Source organism: Typopeltis vanoorti, chromosome 13, assembly GCF_054136105.1.
Source record: "Typopeltis vanoorti isolate ZY-2024b chromosome 13, IOZ_Tvanoo_1.0, whole genome shotgun sequence".
NCBI classification, from domain to species: Eukaryota; Metazoa; Arthropoda; class Arachnida; order Uropygi; family Thelyphonidae; genus Typopeltis; species Typopeltis vanoorti.
This window is the reverse complement of record NC_143561.1, coordinates 129,564,590-129,583,507: the sequence shown is the minus strand read 5'-3', so window position 1 is coordinate 129,583,507 and position 18,918 is coordinate 129,564,590. Positions and strand designations below refer to the sequence as shown.

The window sequence follows — 18,918 nt, the reverse complement described above, 5'->3', positions numbered from 1 at the left end:
TAGAGTAGAATAATTATTCAATGTTTACTACTGTATAACGAATTGAGCTTTATACAGTCCTTCTTTAAAGCGATATAGGAATACGTAGTAATTCTAAAACTTAGTGGATTTATTCTGAATCTTCTATTAACCTTCCGGTCTTTTAGTTATCTCATTACGGCACTAAATTCCTATTACTGCCACCGCTGACTTTTCTCTCAGCTGTCTATAAATTTTCTCTTCGTCTCCGTACACTTCTGAATGCTACTCCCTTGAATTCCCTGCCCTTCAGTCCTCTTGTTTACTTTTACCTCTCGCTTATTATCCTTCCTTCTTCCCGCCTAAAAACTTGTTCACTCTGTCCAACTCATTAATTTCCCTTCTCCCATTTATCGAAGCTTGCGCGTTCTATTTTATTTCTATCTCCATAGCAACAATCAAAACAGAACGTAAACATAAGCATTAGCGTTACATATGGTTATACCTTTACACTGAGTAATTAAAATAATAATAAAATATTATAGTTACTTAAATTCTCTTTCATTTCATTTACAAATAATATTAATAAAATATATGTTACAGTTTATATAAGGCACATGAAAGTTACATACATAGAATTCCTCATAATATTATTGAAGGAATAAAGTAATAAGATAAATGTTATTTACTACAGAGTCCTTTCAATAGTATAATAGACATTAAAATTATATAATTAAATAATAGCAGATAAAATTCAAGGATAATACATGAATAATAAATTTTAAGCAAGGGACTAACAAATAATATTTAAACAAGTCTTGCTTAGTATATGGTAGATTATGTTAAATGTGAATGAAGAATAAAAACATAGAAAACAATTTCATTCACAGTTTAAAGTTTAATGTTAAATCTGGTGTGAGACAAGGATGTACATTATCCCCTCTGTTATTCATTATGAAGGAAAGTGGTATTAAACATAATATCAGAATTGGAAATGTTAAAGTCAGCTCTATGCTTTATGCGGACGATATTATACTTCTAAATAAATCCGCTACAAGTTTGCAAGATTCCCTGACTAAATCGAGTAACTGTTGTAATAGATATGGTATGAAGGTCAGCATTAAAAAGACAAAGATAATGAAAACAGGTAGAATTGTTGAAAATGTCAACTGTGTTGTGAATGGGGAACCTGTGGAACAAGTAAAACATTTCAGCTACTTAGGCATGATTTTTACTGAGGATGGTAAATTAAATATGGAAATAGACAACAGAATCAACAAAGTTGGTATGGTAGCAAGTCAATTGAATAAATTCATAGGGAATAAGAGAGAAATTAGTCGGAACACTAAATTAGCTGTATACAATACAGTGCTCAAACCAGTTTTAACTTACGGATCTGAGAGCTGGGTCAGAAGTAAAACGCTTGACCAAAGACTAGAGACTACAGATATGAGAGTCCTGAGAAAGATTAGAGGCATAAACAGATGGCATCAATGGCAATATCATATTAAAAACGCGGATATTAGGAAAGAACTTGACATTGTCAGCATCCAGGAATGCATTAGCAGAGCTAATCTCAGGTGGTATGGTCACTTAAACAGAATGGGCGAGGAAAGATTAGCAAAACAAGTGTTCCCTGCCAGGTTGTAAGGAAAAATGACCCAGAGGAAGACCAAAATATAGGAGGATTGATACAGTACAATGTGCCTTAGACGATAGAAATATAAGATCTGATAATAATAATATTGGAGTCTTGACAAGTAATAGACTGATTTGGAGGAAAATTGTAGGTAGGAAGTTAGTAATGATGTAAATTTTTCATGTAATACTATCATATCCTGTACACTCTTTGAGGGAATATGTCAGGAATTTTGATAATGATGATGATGTTTGATGACTCAAAAGATGAAGAAGAATTTCAAGGATTTTGACATTTTGTTTTAAAATAAATACTTTTTTCGTTAATTCGTATTGTATTTTGACATTTTGTTTTAAAATAAATATTTCTTTTGTTAATTCGTATTATTTTATAATATATTTATAATGTTATGGAACAAGATTAACAGATCGCATTATATGTGGACATGGCATTTTAGAGCTAGTTTTCAAACAAAATTTCTAGTTTGCATTATACGTGGATTGCATTATATGCGAAAATATACAGTATGTCTTTAATTGAAACACCCTCTGACACTATAATCAGATCTAACACTCTTTGATTTCAAGTTCATTCTGTCAAATGCTGCTAGAGGAAGTTATCTCACAACAGCTCAATAAATTCAGTTTCATTCTTCTCATGAGATTTTACTGCTACCAATCAATTTTTGGATAATTAAAATCTCTCATTATGATGACTCTTTGCACACCAATTGTCTTTATTTGGTGATGCATTTCTTCACCACTAATAACCGATCCATCAAGTCTATAACCAGATTGCTTCAAACTCATTGCCACATAAAAAACTGTTACTAGTATCACAATCATAGGTCTAGCACTAAATGAAATTCAAGTCATCCAACACCATTAGCAGAACGCCCCCCCCCTCCCTCTTCTAACTTGTCTATCATTCTTAAAAATACTATACCCTTTTACACTCGATACTAGTTAGTATGTCTGATTATGATGGCCAGAATCTGAGGTCCCAACATATTGACCAAGGCAACAACTCTACCCCTTTATTTCTGATACTCCTAGCATTTCTGTACAGACATAATAAGCTAACTATATGTTCTTTAGTATACTCTAGTCTGTAGTCAGCAATTTAATTACAATAAGCACAAATTACAAACTCTTTACCAGAGGAAAGAAAAACAGTTTCTTTTACTACTTTATCAACAACGTATCAAAGCACAGTCTCCTCATTTAAACCACTTTACAGTTTTGGATTTCTCAAATTTTTATCACTTCTTCTGAGAAATAATTGATATCACTGGTGTCCCTGAGACAGGACGAAACTTTCCATCTCTGTGTTTCTTTCAACAGTGTAATAGAATGTCTACTTAATATTACCTTTACTTAGTATTCACTTGTTGATAATCTCACTTTTCCAGTCAAAGGATTCACTTTGCTAAGATTCCCTTTTTTGTAATCCTCTATTAATATATTCCGACTGCAAAATTTTCAAAAACTTCCTAAAAACAAAATTCTCTGGTCGGTGTTCTCAAACTTCCATTCTTTCCCTTCTTGTTTCTCTCATTATCCCAGTACCAAATGCCGTTTCTATCAGCTGATAACCACCTATTAAGTTCCTTGGTGAGCAAGAACTTAGTAATGGCAGACATTGTCATCATTAGTAAAAAGAGAGTGTCTTTATGATGAACGACAGATATCACAACACTTAACAATTATGAATTACATACAGAACTGTTGAAATTATTTGGGCTATCAGATATCTAATAAGTACAATCAATCAGAAATACTTTACATTACTTTACCATAAACATTAATTCTTATCGAGCACATCGCAAGTGCTGATCATACATGGTTACAAAACTTAAAGCAATAAAAACTAACCAATGCAAAGAAAACAATTGTAAAAAAGATTCATAATTATAAATTATGATTATTTTTACAATATCTCCCCAACCATGTCTAGTTATCTACCAAACTTTTCAAACAACATCTTTTAATTAGTCCTCATATTCAGTATTCCATCCTGATAATATCATCATCATCATCATCATCAAATTCCTGCCATGTACCCTCAAGGGGTGTACAGGATATGACAGTACTACATGAAAAAATTACATCATTACTAACTTCCTATCTACAATTTTCCTCCAAATCAGTCTGTTACTTGTCAAGACTCCAACATTATCAGATCTTATATTTCTATCGTCTAAGGCACTTTGTACCGTATCAATCCACCTATATCTTGGTCTTCCTCTGGGTCGTTTTCCTGCCAACCTGGCAGAGAACACTTCTTTTGCTAATCTTTCCTCTCCCATTCTATTTAAGTGACCATACCATCTGAGATTAGCTCTGCTAACGCATTCCTGGATACTGACAATGTCAAGTTCTTTCCTAATATCCTCATTTTTAATATGATATTGCCATTGATGCCATCTGTTCACACCTCTAATCTTTCTCAGGACTCTCATATCTGCGGTCTCTAGTCTTTGGTCAAGTGTTTTACTTCTGACCCAGCTCTCAGATCCATAAGTTAAAATTGGTTTGAACACAGTCTTGTATACAGCTAATTTAGTGTTCCGACTAATTTCTTTCTTATTCCATATGAATTTATTCAATTGACTTCCCACGATACCAGCTTTGCTGATTCTGTTGTCTATTTCTATATTTAGTTTACCATCTTCACTAAAAATTGTGCCTAAGTAGCTGAAATGTTTTACTTGTTCCACAGGTTCTCCATTCACAACACAGTTGACATTTTCAATGATTCTGCCTATTTTCATTGTCTTTGTCTTTTTATTGCTGACTTTCATACCATATCTATTACAACAGCTATTCAATTTAGTCAGAGAATCTTGCAGACTTGTAGCGGATTTATTTAGAAGTATAACATCATCCGCATAAAGCAAAGAGCTGACATTAACATCTCCAATTTTGATATCAGGTTTAATACCACATTCCTTCATAATGTGATCCATATAGATAATGAATAACAGAGGGGATAATGTACATCCTTGTCTCACACCAGATTTAACATTAAACCATCTTCCTGTACTTCCTTCAATTCTAACTGCTGACTCACAACTCAAATAAAGACTAAGTATTGCTTGATATAATGCCCCATTGACACCATATAACTGCAGCGTATTGAATAGCTTCTCTCTTGGCACCTTGTCATATGCCTTTTCCAAATCGACAAAACTTAAATACAGATCTTTGTTATATTCCCATGCTTTCTCGACTATTTGTCGTAAAGTGAAGATCTGATCCTGACAGCCTCTATTTGGCCTGAATCCAGCTTGTTCTTCACCAAGCTTTTCTTCCACAATTCTTCTCAACCGTTTCTCAAGTATACTTGCATAGATCTTGCCAGGAACACTCAGTAGGGAAATACCTCTGTAATTCTCACATTCAGTTTTATTTCCCTTTTTATATATGGGTACTATGAGAGCTCTACTCCAATCATCGGGAATTCGTCCCTCTGTCCAGGCTTTCTGAACTATGCAGTGCAGCCACTGTAAGACTCTTATACCACCATACTTCAGCATTTCTGGTCGAATATCATCTACTCCTGCTGCCTTTCCACATTTCAAGCCTTTGATGGCTTTTTCTACTTCAAGTATGGATATGTATTCCTGACTGCATGCCTGGTCAGTGTTTTTTATCACTGTGCTGTCATCACTGCTTGTTTCATTTAGCAGTTTTTCAAAGTAATTACTCCATACTTCAAGGATATCTTTTTCTCCTGTTTTCATTTCACCTTTATCATCTCTAATTCCTTTTACAGCACTCTTTCCTCCATTCCTAAGCTTCTTCAACAACCTCCAGAATATTTTGCCACCTTCTTGATATTTATTTTCTATATTCTTGCCAAAGTCCTCCCATGACTTTTGTTTAGCTAGTTTTACACACTGTTTAGCTTTCTTACATTTGTCTCTGTATTCTGTAAGAGTAAAAGCTGACTTATTTGCCAGGAACTTTTGATATGCTTTCTTCTTTTCTTTCACTGCCTCTTTAACTTCCTGTGTCCACCAGGGAGTTCTGATTTTTTTATCTTTGCACACAACCTCACCACATGCCTCTCTGGCAGAATCAATCAATGTTTCCTTCAGAGTTTGCCGCTGAATCTCCAAGGCTTGATTCCTGTTCTCAAACTCTTTCATTTTCTTTTCAATAATATTTCTGTATTTTAGTCTACAGTTTACATCTGAGAGCTGCTCAACTTTTATTCGCTTTAAAACTTTCTTACATGTTATTCTTTTCAATATGAAATTCAATTTTATCCTGCTCAAGACTAAATAGTGATCACTTCCAATTTCAAATCCTCTGTACACTCTGGTGTCCTGCACCAGGGAGAAAACATCACTATCAACAATAACATAGTCAATGAGACTTTTCTTATTCCTTGCCTCTTCTCTCCATGTGAATTTGTGCACATTTTTATGTTGGAACATGGTGTTAGTAATAACCAGTCCATGTCCTGAGCAGAAATCCAACAGATATTTGCCATTATTATTAGCTTTGCTCTTTTCTCCAAATTTTCCCAAAATATTTTTGTATGTCTCACAATCATTTCCTACTCTACTATTTAGATCCCCAACAAGGACCAACTTTTCCTTTTTCATTGTGTCAGTTGCTTTTTCTAAAGCCTCAAAAAATTCCTCCACTTCTACCTTAGTAGAACCTTCTGTGGGACCATAGGCACAAATAAGTCTCATTGTCCAGTTCCCCATTCTCATATTTGCCCACATTACTCTACTTGAGACTGACTGCCATTCAAGAAGATTAGCCTCGTATTTTGTGTTGAATACTATGGCTACTCCTTCTTTTCCTTGATTGTTATTGCCTGAATATAACATTTTGTACTTATTGCTCAGAAAGATCTCACCAGTTTTGGTCTTTTTTGTTTCAGTCACCCCTATTATGTCGATCTGGTACTTATCTAATTCCTCAGCTAGCTCCATTTCTTTGCCATTCAGGCTTCTTACAATGATAGTACCGATCTTTAACTCTGGTGATGTTGAGTTGGGGTTTGTTTTCAGATTTGTTCCAGTAGCTGACTTTTCGCTGTTCGCCCTGGTTCCCTGGCGAAAACAACGGGGGCCTTGTTTAACCGGGCGACGCCCCAGCCGGCATGAAATTTTGTCATGTTGTACCATCATTTTTTATTTTGGTTTAACCAATAAGAATACAATTTGGTCGGCTAAATCCCAAATTGCCAGCCCATCCTCGTTCGTTCAGTATCAAAGTAGATACCGAACAGGGTGCACCACGAGAAGGTGAGGATTGGACATTAGGTCAGAAGCCCTGGTCGGTTCTCCGCATTCCTTTAAAGGCTATGTGGAGGTCTCCTCTCAGTTATACAGCTTTGACCCTTAAGCACCCCCTGATAATATCTGAGGTATTATAATATCTTTCAACATACTACTGTATGTTGAAAGTTTTTTCACTTGGTTATAAATTAAATCAAAGTGAAAAAACTTTCAACATACGGTAGTATGTTGAAAGTTTTTTGCCTATTAACTCAATCTCTGCCTATTAACCTACCCCCTGTAGGATGGTGTTAATAGGCAGAGATTGAGGATGTTTGCTGACTGTTTATTATATTAACTTGACTGTATGAGAGATTGAGGGATTTTAGTTGGGTTAGTGAACAGAGAGAAATTATATTCTTGTTTAATCCTTTATTTAAATGTAAGCAAATAAAGTTTGCACATGAAGTATCTTCATGACTAAGCTACTGATGAGACCTCAATATAGGTTGAAACTGGTCTGGGTAGTGGCCCTTCCCATAATGCATAGAATTAGACATACCTGAAAGAATATGTGCTTTGCATTATTACTGGATACTGAGGCAATTAACACGACATCATTAGCCTCTATATATATAAGTAGCCTAGTCACAAAGATACTTCACTTTCAAACTTTGTTTGCTTACACTTGAATAAAAGATTAAACAAGAATATAATTTCTCTCTGTTCCCTAACCCAACTAAAATCCCTCAATCTCTCATACAGTCAAGTTAATATAATAAACAGTCAGCAAATATCCTCAATCTCTGCCTATTAACACCATCCTACAGGGGTCAGATGGATACTACTGTAAAACCATTCATCATACTGCAAACACAGAAATTAAACCTCACATTTCGGTGCATTAAACTGACATAACATTCATTTTGCATTCACAGCTGCATTTATTTGTCCACCTGTTGGAGCTAGGAAGTATTATTAGTAATGGTGCCAGAGTTGAAGCCCTGTCGCTAATAACCCTTCATACTTTCACATCAACTAAAAACAACTGAATATCTCCCTGCAATCTAATGACAATGTCACTGACATAAAGGATAAACAGCACAGGTCCCAGTACCGAGCCCTGTAGAACTCTATGTGACCTACTGCTTCCTTCCCACCACTTCCTGCGACACAACACTCTGGTGTCTATCAGACAGACAATCTAAATTCCAGTTCATTACCTGATAAGCCCATATGCTGTAATTTAAATATCAATTTAGCATGTGGCACCTTGTCAAATGCTTTTTATAAAATTCGAAAACATGGACATAGATCTCATTGTGTAGGCTTCTGTGGAGAAAGGACATTTAGAATCATTATTTTCCAGTATTAAACCACTCACAAAGAAATCAAAAAGAAATTATGTTTTAATTCAACTAGTTTCATGAAAAAAACTTTGTTTCATTTCATCAGAAATAAATTAAAACACTACAAAGGTATTAGAGAAACTGTTTAGGAACAGAATACAGGATTGGGTTGATGGTCACAGGATTCTCTATGATGGTATGGGTTTGTGAAGGATGAATCTTGGTTTAGCAATCTGGATGCATTTTATGATAAAGCAACAAATGTGGTTGATAAGGAAGACTCATTTACAATGATATTCTTGGACTTTTCAAAGACATTTGATAGACATGACCAGCTGGTGCAGCTTGTACACCAGCAAAAACTCGATAACAGATTGGTTAGATAAATTGAAAATTGACTTTCTAAACAATATCAGCTAGATGAGTATGATGGAGCAGTAAGTCTCAGAAAAGAAAGAGGTGACCAGTGACCTGCCTGAGGGTTCTTGGACCTCTTGTTTAACTTATTTGTTAAACAAGATGTTTCATGTAGATTGACTGAGAATATTCAACTGTTTGCTGATGATGTAAAGTTGGGGAGAAAAGAATTATAAATTGTATTGTTGATGCTAATTCCCTTCAGGAAGATTTTGAATACACTTTTAGCCTGGACAAATGAGTGGAGGCTGTAGTTTTAATATTACTAAATGCAAGGTACTGTACTTTGGAGTACAGAGATATAGGCTATGTACTGTATTGGTGGAACTGTGCTTCAGGAAGTGAACAAAATTTGGAATCTAGAAGTAATAGTTGACAATGGTTAAAAGTTCAGAGGGCACATTTTCAATGGATGTACAGCATACTACTGCTGATCAGGAGTACAATGACAAGTATTGATAAGGAGATGGTGGTACCATTGGTAAGACCACACTTGGCCTAATGTCCTCAAATTTGATTTGAGAAATAGTAAATTGTACATTAAACCATGAACTACCAGATTATTATCCACCAAACCACACTAATTCATGTAGTAACTCACTATGACTGAACATACCACTCTTGGCTTATAGCTGAAACATTTCAAAAGTGAATAAATATCAGTGCAACAAATATATATTATATAGGAGAATAAAAAATAAATAAGTTTTAATATTCTATCTTCCAAATATAATGCACATTTGTTTCAGTGGCACAAATGCCACAGAAACAAATTCTGAAACATGAAAGCACAATAAGTTATTACTAATGTACATACAAATGTTCTGAAACTTACATAACCTTTAATGCAACTAATAAACTTAGATGTTCAGGTGTTTCAACATTTATTTTCAAGTAAAGCCAACAGATCATTGAACTGGAATCAAATGCAATCAATAAAAGTTCACATTAGTTCATATGAAATCAAGTTAGGGGAAATTTCATCCCCTATTTTGAGACAGTACTTTAAAGACATCACATATAAATTTTTTACTACAATACTTCAGAATTTTAGAATTACCTGTAAATTATAATGATCAGCAGCAACCATTTCCAAATCTCCTCTTAACTGATGTACTGCATGAGGTATTGCTTTTGCTACCTGTTCCAAGCACTCCTAAAAACACAAACACATGAAGAAATTATTGTTTTTATAAAGGCATCTTCAGCACCAGAAAATTCTGAGAATTATCAAACAGAAATCTAACTAGTAAAATATAGCATCAAGATAAAACTGGCAGAGAAAAAATTAATTGAAGAAATTTAAAATAATACAAATAACTCAAAGTGGTTCTTCAAATGCAGAGGGATACTTAAAAAGGAATATAAATCACGAATCAAATACTGACTAACAACCAAGAGTTAACTGAAGAAAAAGAAATTGTTGAGGAATTCAGACAGTATTTTGAGAGACTACTACACAAGTCATCACTGCCACCAAATGAAAACCTTACATCAGAGGTACAATGTTTAGAAGAAAATGGTGAAGAACCCACAATTGAGGAGACTGATTGAGTTTTAAAATATCACAAAAGCACTAAAAAATAACAAAGCAGCTGGTGAACATAAAATCATAGCAGAAGTTCTGAAAATTGGAGGAACACCCTTAACAACTGAGAATTATGAACTTGTCAAGCTGATATGGCAAAAAGAAGAAATCCAGTTGATTGAAATACAGCCATACTGTACCCTATTTTTTTTTAAAAAGGAGACCCTATGATAACCAGTAACTATACAGGTTGCTGTATAATGAAGGCTATCATCCCTTATTCCACTCCAAATTCACAGCCACCACCCAAACCTTGATTCTCAAAAAAGTGTGTCTGTTAAACCTTGAATGAAAGGTTTATTATATTGTAAAATATTTCATTCAGATTTAACAGATACAAAAATTCCCGGAGAAAATGCTTGTATATAGGTATAAGTGAAATTGTTGACAGAAGTAACGAGATAAATCATTTAATTGTAAATTCTCCTATGTATTATAATGTTAAGTGTACTTGTAAAACCGATAAGGGTTTGAATTTTAGTGAAAGTTATTTTATCATGAGAAAGTCAGATCTAAGTATACAACGAGATAATTGGCTTAAAGAAATTATCCCAGGCAGTCATATATGCGAGGTCCAAGTTGTGCACATGGAGAACGTAACGAGGAGAGAACGGCACCGAGTGCAAGAATTTTAAGAGCTGGCCGGAAAAGAGTGACATAAGAGGGGGAACAGCTCAGCAAGGATATATAGAGCTTGGCGACGCCAAATCGGGGTCTTTTTTTTTTTGTTCGGGATTCCTGTTCCCGAACAAAAAAAAAGTCATCCCGAGTTGTTCCCGGAGAAGTTGCATGAGAGCAGTAGAAAAGAACGATGACCAGTGGCAGCCATGTGGCCAGATAGTGATCCAGTGCAGGCATAATCATCAGTACAGCGGAAACGCCAGTGCAGGCATAATCATCAGTACAGCGGAAACGCCAGTGCAAACCGATCAGCATGCAGAACCATGTGGACCAAACCCGGCAGAGCAGCTTCGCCCACATCAGAAAAGGTGATTCGTGATCATAATCACTAGTTTGTCCTACCTGAAGACAACTGACCGTACAAGCCGCGTGAATTTTTTGGAAGAGCGAGAAAAAAGGCAAGAGAGATCCTGATGCTCGGTAATGTAGAAACTTTTCAATTCCTTTGTATGCAAGAAACAGTTACTGTGCAATAATGTGCGGATATGCTCGGTGACTGGACTTACAAAACTGAACCAGGACTTTAGTATTTAATCAACTGGTAGATTGCCTTAGCTGAGTAAGAATTCATGTTCAGTGTGATATTGAATTGCTAAAGTATGGTATAGCCTGATAGTTATTGAATCTAGAATAAGATAAATGCTTGTACAAGAATATTAGTTGAATAGGATCAAGTCAAAAATTTAACTGGTAGTAGATATTGTCTCATATTGTTTATGACTAGGAGTATTTAGATTATGTCTGGTTATTCATTTTATTCATTTTCAATTTTGTAAGAGAGATTCAATTTTGTTAAGTGATCTTATTATTTGTATATCATATTAGAGTAATGAATAAACCTTTCTTTTTCTTACCTAACAAACTGCCTGATCTGTGAACTCAATTTACCACTCATAAAAATGGAACCGGTGCGAGTTAACTTGTGGGGATAGCTACGACTGCAGTAAGAGTAAAAATATACGAGGTCTTTGTAATTGCGAATTTTAATTGCTTGATTATCGAATAGTGTGTCATTCTGAGTATTAACTCCCTGACAAGGAAGATTCCCCCCTGTCTAAGAATTTAGATGGCGCAGTATTAACAAACAAATTTTTCCATATTCTGACACGAAGTTAATTCCAGATTTGTATCAAAGAAATTTGGCTCTAGCCATGGGCAAATTTCTTTGTCTACCAAGTTTTGCACACGTGAGCAATTTAAGTAGTGGCCACAGACCGGAAAGGGTGAAAGCAAATGTGAGAAATTATATCAAGTAATAGGGATATTCACTAAAGATAACAATCATAAGCTTTAACAATAACAATTTAAAAACACACACACAAGGTAAGAATTTAAAGTTAAAGTAAAAAAAAAAAAAAAAAAAATATATATATATATATATATATATATATAACAATGGCGCAGCCGACAGGATTTGATTTACTCAATTAATCAAAGAGTGTGGTAAATCAAAATGAGTAGGTTTTGGGTTAAGATCAGGCAATTTAGGTACAAGGAGTTTTGATAACAGAAATTGTGTAAGAAGGAAAAATATAGTGTGAATTTATATACAAATATGGCTCAACCATCAAGTTCTGGAATGGACGATAGTGAATTCTTTCAGACCATTAATCCACAGCAAGTCTTCCCGCAATTTTCTGGGGAGGAAACCGATGGAAGGAAACCGATAGGGAAGGCAAAGAACTTCCAATACTCCTCCCCTATCCTGAAGGAAACTAGAATACTCAAAATTTAAAGAAGTACTGATTTCTGAGTTCTCCTGGGCAAAAAGTCCATTCCAAACCTTCTGGAAACTTTACGAGGTGTGCAAGGTGAAGGGGAGAGTGTGACCCCCACTAACGAATTTTTCGGCTAACGAAGATTTTTTTCGCTGTTTATCGGACTCCACTAACGAATATGGATTCGGCTAACGAATGTCTTAGTGGATGCGCCCTAACATAAAGCAGCAAACATGAATGGTCGGGCCATTCCAGGAAATTATCTTTTCCATTTGTATGTGTGTGTGACAAAGAAATAAGCTGACCACATCACATAGGAGAGACCCACCAACCCAACTTGGGTTCTTTTACGTTCGAGACAGCGAGAAGTGAGCCGCCTCATACCAGTGTCAGTACGGTGCACGCTCCGTGAATGCGAGCGGTAAGTGTGATAGCATTTATTCTTTACAAAGTGGCATCCCAACAAAGCTGATATGAACAGACTTTGTGCCTTGGTTGAAGATAAGTGTCTGAATCACTTTAAAAACATTTTGAAAAAAAGAGACATTCAATCAACTTTGGACAGATTTTTGACTTCCCCTTTAGCAAAGAGACAGAGGCCAGCTACTGAAGAGAAGACTTACCTTGAATAAACTTTGAAAATTTGGAAGAACAGTAAAAACGTTGTGTACATATTTTCAGTTTAATAAAGTGTATATAATAGTGTAAAGATCGTCAGTTTTTCATTCTACTTTCCATTCTCTTTCATCTAATTGGGTAGCTGTTCATCTCAGCCTTTGGTGAGTTTTTGCCCTTTTATAGTGTGCTTTTTACTATTTTATAAATTAATTAAACGATTTTCTATAGAAACCTACGGGAAATCACGTTTTGGCTAATGAAGATTTCGTCTAACGAATATGATTCCAGAACGAATTATCTTCATTAGCCGAGGTATCACTGTACTTAAATAGATTGCTATCTATCACTCGATCTATGAGAGTGTCGGCAAAGCAAAATCTCACCTTGAATGGATAGCTTTCCAGCAATTTAGGTAGGGGTTATGTGATGGGTTGCAGGAGGTAATATATAAGAAATGAGCGAAAAGCTTAGATGGATGTTATAGATTAGCTAAGGAGAGGGAAAGAGTATTAGAAGAGATGGCTCATGATACTTCTCTGAGACGATTATTTCTGGAAGGGTCCGGTGCACAGATACCCCTCCACTCAGGATGCGAGAGCCATTCCGACTCTGAAAAAGGCATTAAGCTTCTGAGATCACTCGGATATAGTCACACCTCTATGGGGAAAAAAAAAAAAGAGACATCAGATCATCAAGGGTGCAAGAGAGAAAGGAGGCAAAGCCCATCATCAGATAGAGAACATAAGACAGGACAGGAGCCCATGGACTCTACTAATCGCTCTGTGGGAACAAACTCCTCTGTACAAGGTATCCAACTGGGCAAGGAACATGAAGAAAAATTAGATTCAAGTGGACCCAAGGGGACTTTTGCTGAGCTCTCTGATGAGTCAGTTGGTAGGCCCAATTCACCTAATTTTGATACCTGCAGAATGCAAAATGTGGCAGTTGCAGAGATAAGAGGATGAATGCCTTTGTCCCTTGTAGAGGGGTTTGTTGAAGAGATCCCATGCAACTTCCTACTCGACACTGGGGCCCATATATCTGTAATTCCTATGACACTAGTCAAGAAATTCAATATTTCCCCTGATGTTCTTATTGAGTTGCATAAGCCTGTTAAGATTATAGGAATTGCCAGGATTGAACTCCCTGCAATAATGAAAGTAAATGTGAGGCTTTCCATACCGTGTTTCCCAGTGAGTCTCTCGCATGAGATGCTGTTCCTCCCTGAACTCGCAGATACAAGTGACCAAGTCATATTGGGTCTCGACTTCTTGGAGAGGCATCATTTCATGTGTAACTTTGCTAGCGAAACAATATCCCTTTGTGGAAAAAAGTTCCTACCTAAGTTTAGAGCAGGAAGTGAAAGGAAAGTGAGTAGGCATTAGAAATTGAAGTGGAAAATTTGGAAGGAGACTCGACTGAATGGAGAAGAAAATGGTGCATAATGCCATTAGGTTATCAAAGTCAGAGCAAGAAAGAACAGAGATCGAGAAGTTTTTCAATTGATATTCCAACATTATCCCAATATGTTCACAGAAGAGGTTGGCTCCTTGACCTGCACTAAGAGTTGAGCATGCTGTTCAGATCACGTGAGATTTTCCCGTGTACATGAAGCAATATCAACCCCCCCCCCCCCTTAAGCACTTGGATAAGCTACAGAAGTTGTTGCAGGACTATGAAAATGCTGGTATTATCGAAAAATCTAACTCCAGTGGAATAGTCTAGTAGAGAAGCCTAATTCTAGTAGAGAAGCCTAATGGTAGCTTGAGGTTTGTGTAGGACTTGCAAGAGGTAAACAAAGTCACCAGACCCATTGACTTTCCTTTGTGCAAAATCGAAGAATTGTTGATAGGTCTGGAAGGAACAAGATACTTCTCAAAGTTGGACCTGAACTCAGGCTACTTTCGGATCCCTCTTAGGAAGGAGGACAGGAAGTACTTTGCTTTCACCACAAGATGGCAAAAGTACCAACTTTGTCGACTTCCTCAAGGAGCCAGAAATTCAGTCATAAGCTTTCAGTGTCTGATGAACTCCATCCTTCAGACAAGTTGGGGATATGACTCCTTTCCCCAACTTGTCTGAAGGATGGAGTTCATCAGACACTGAAAGCTTATGACTGAATTTCTGGCTCCTTGAGGAAGTCGACAAAGTTGGTACTTTTGCCATCTTGTGGTGAAAGCAAAGTACTTCCTGTCCTCCTTCCTAAGAGGGATCCGAAAGTAGCCTGAGTTCAGGTCCAACTTTGAGAAGTATCTTGTTCCTTCCAGACCTATCAACAATTCTTCGATTTTGCACAAAGGAAAGTCAATGGGTCTGGTGACTTTGTTTACCTCTTGCAAGTCCTACACAAACCTCAAGCTACCATTAGGCTTCTCTACTTCAAGGACGACCTGTTGATCTACTCGTCTGATTTAAAAAGGCAGGAGAATTTACTGGGCATTTTGAATAGAATGAGCGAAGCCCAACTCTCCCTGAAGTACTCCAAGTGTCAGTTTTTTTTTAGGGAAGTCAAGTATTTGGGACACATAGTGGAGATTATCCCAGTGAGGCTGGGATAATCTCCACTCAGGTTAATGTGACCGCCATACTGAAAGCCAGAATTCCCACCACTGTTAGGCAAGTTCAGAGATACTTAGGAATGTTAATTTCTACAGAAAATTCATTCCTGAGTGTTCAAAAATAATGGAGCCGGTTGTGAGGCTCACCCAAAAGGGGGTGAAATTCACATGGGGGGGGGACAACAGTATGCCTACCAATCCCTAAACTTGGCTTTGACCAGATCACCTGTCCTCACTTACCCAAAACTCAGACAAACCTTTTTCCTCTCGGCTGATGACTGAAATGACACCATTGCCTCAGTAGTGGAACAAAAGGAAGGGGAGGATTTTAGGCCTATTGCCTTCATTAGCAGAAAGCTCTCCTCCTCAGAAAAAAACTACTCTGTAATAGAAAAGGAGGCACTGGCCATTGTCTACACCCTTAGAAAGTTTAGATATATGTTGCTGGGGAAAGAGATCATCCTGCAGTCAGATCACAAGCCTCTGTCGTTCCTCTCATCCATGAAAGATAAGAACCAGAGAATTATGGTTGGACTCTGGAAATGCAGGAATTCGATGTAGAGGTAAATTATATCCCTGGGAAGACCAATGTAGTAGCGGATTATTTGTCCAGGTCTTTGGACCTTAAACGAGAGGAGAGCACCAATCCAGAAGAAGAAATTGTCAATTCCATACAGAGCCGATGAGTTAGAAGAGAACAAAAACACTCCCCCCCCCCCCCCACCTTCAAGTCTGGGAAAAATCTCAGAAGGTATTGAAGGGTGAGAAACTCTCTGAGGTACAATCGTTCTTTAACACCTTGCATGTAGACAAGGACAGTCTTCTGTTGTCAAAACAAGACGTCACAGGGAGATGGAAGGATAAAATTCTGGTTCCGAAGGTCATGATTCCTTGGGTGCTCCACACGTTTCATGACTCGGACATAGCGGGTCATCAAGAGTTCAATAGCACGTGGATAAGAGTGAGGGACAGGTACATATGGAAGGGCATGAGAGAGAGAGAGAGAGAGAGAGAGGATGTCGAGTCACATGTATCCTCCTGCCACCTATGCCAGCAAAAGTCAAGCATCGGAGGAAAGGCCCAATCCCCACACGTCCCTTTCAGGCTGTGGCCATCAATATTATTGGACCTCTTCCCACCACCTCGAAGGGGAACAAATATATTCTGGTGATAACAGATATGTTCTCTAGATTCTCAGCCACAGCGATGAAAGATCAAACAGCAAGGACCATGGCAGACAAACTATTTAAGCTTATCATTTCTAGATATGGAACGCCCCAAACTCTCCTCTTGGGTCAAGGCTCTACCTTTACAGCTGAAGTCATGCTACAGCTTTGTAAATTACTAAAGATAAGAAAATTGTACACCACTCCCTATCATATGAATAGGACACTGAAGCACACTCTCTCCAAACTAGCGAACAGTCAGATATCAAACTGGGATGCTTATCTGCCCACACTCTGTTTGCATGTAGAACTGTGCTTCATGCTGCCATTAAGGAAGCCCCTGCAGTTATACTATATGGGTTTGAGCCTTTATTTCCCAACAACTTTAAAAGCTCACGAATCAATACTGGATTTCCTGATATTGATGAATACCTTAATAATCTAATAATGGAGAATAGAGTAGCGCATGAATTGGTAGCTGAAGCCAGTAACAGTAGCTCACAACGAGCAAGAACATACGCCAATAAACTAAGAAGGTATAAGGACCTGAAACCAGGAAATTTAGTCCTCCTAGAACCTCTACCAATAAGAAGGGAGAAAAACTAGGAAGGAGTGCTGCTGGACCATATGAAATCTTGGAAAAACTGTCACCGGTAACTTTCAAAATAAGAGAAAGGACAAACCGAGGAAAAACTTTAACTGTGCACTCAAACAGGCTGAGATTGTACAAGAGTAGATCTGACAGATTTGTCTGCCTAGGAGACTTGTTAGAAAGAGTGTGGGGAAAGAAGGGGGAACTCACACAAGGTAGACAATCACTGGCTGAACAAGGACAGAGAGAGACATGCAACCCACAGGCGGAGAAGATGTAATAGTCAAGAAGGAGAAAGACATACGACCTCGGATGATCAACTCTCCAACTATAACAAAGTTCATATTGACCCAAATCTTAGTGATGAGAGACCTTTAAATAGTGAGAATAGAGAAGAATGTGTGACTAGTCATAGAACCAGTGGTGAGCTATAAGGGGCTTGCAGCGGCTCGTGCAAGTCCTTTGTTAAATTTTTCTGAAACTTGCGAGCGGCTTGTTCTTCTTGTTTAATAATCTTGTAGAACTAGAAAATACCACTGTGGAATGTATACATGCTACTATAATTGCTACTTTAAATTCATATGGATTTTCTGATAACTATATAAAAAATAATTTCATTGCATTTTGTTCTGATGGACTTAGTGTAATGTTAGGAAACAAATTAGGTGTTGCAATCAAACTTCTACAAACATTTCCCAAAGTTGTGATTTGGCATTGCACTCATCGTTTACACTTAGCATTAGACGATTCGATAAAAAACATTAAAGAAATAAATCATTTTGAAAATATTTATGGATAAATTATATGCTTTTTATCATCAATCATCAAAAAATCAATGAGAATTAAATACGATTGCAAAAGACCTGGGTATCGAAATTTTAAAGATCACCCGTGTGTTTATACCACGATGGGCAGCTTGCAGTTTACGAACTGCTCTTGCTTTGTGGAGAAATTGCCCAGCTTTATGAAAACATTTTGCATCCAATGATAAACATAAGGGCTTTTTAAACCGACTTCCCAATTTGGAATTTTTAAAAGATCTAGCATTAATGATTGATATCCTACAGGAATTATAAAGTCGCAATATAAGTATTATAAGGGCTAAATTAGGCTTTTGTTTCTTTTTAGCTTGCCGATGCGAGCCCTTTGTTAAAATTTCCATAGCTCATCACTGGATAGAACAGATGAATTTGTTCAGACTAGAAACAGTCTGAACTGTTTCCCCACCACCACCACCTTCAATAATATCCAGATTTTCCTTCTTGGACACCACCTATACCTCTGATCTTTCTTTCATGGCACAAACACATTTCAACTTTATCTGCGAAAAAAAAATTGGTGCATTTTTTTGCACAAGACACTACTTCATGCCTTCACAGCTGCTAACTCTAT

At 36.9% G+C, this 18,918-nt stretch overlaps 1 protein-coding gene across 2 annotated transcripts in view; it reads right to left on the bottom strand.

The window, feature by feature from the left end:
• The window catches only part of cin (Molybdenum cofactor synthesis protein cinnamon), a 377,936-nt gene that overhangs the window by 264,868 nt on the left and 94,150 nt on the right, over window positions 1–18,918 (bottom strand). For both annotated transcript variants that reach the window (XM_090403113.1, XM_090403112.1), the window contains exon 8: window positions 9,666–9,761. In XM_090403113.1, coding sequence (XP_090259239.1) covers window positions 9,666–9,761 — 96 coding nt within the window. The remainder of the gene's footprint in view (window positions 1–9,665; window positions 9,762–18,918) is intronic.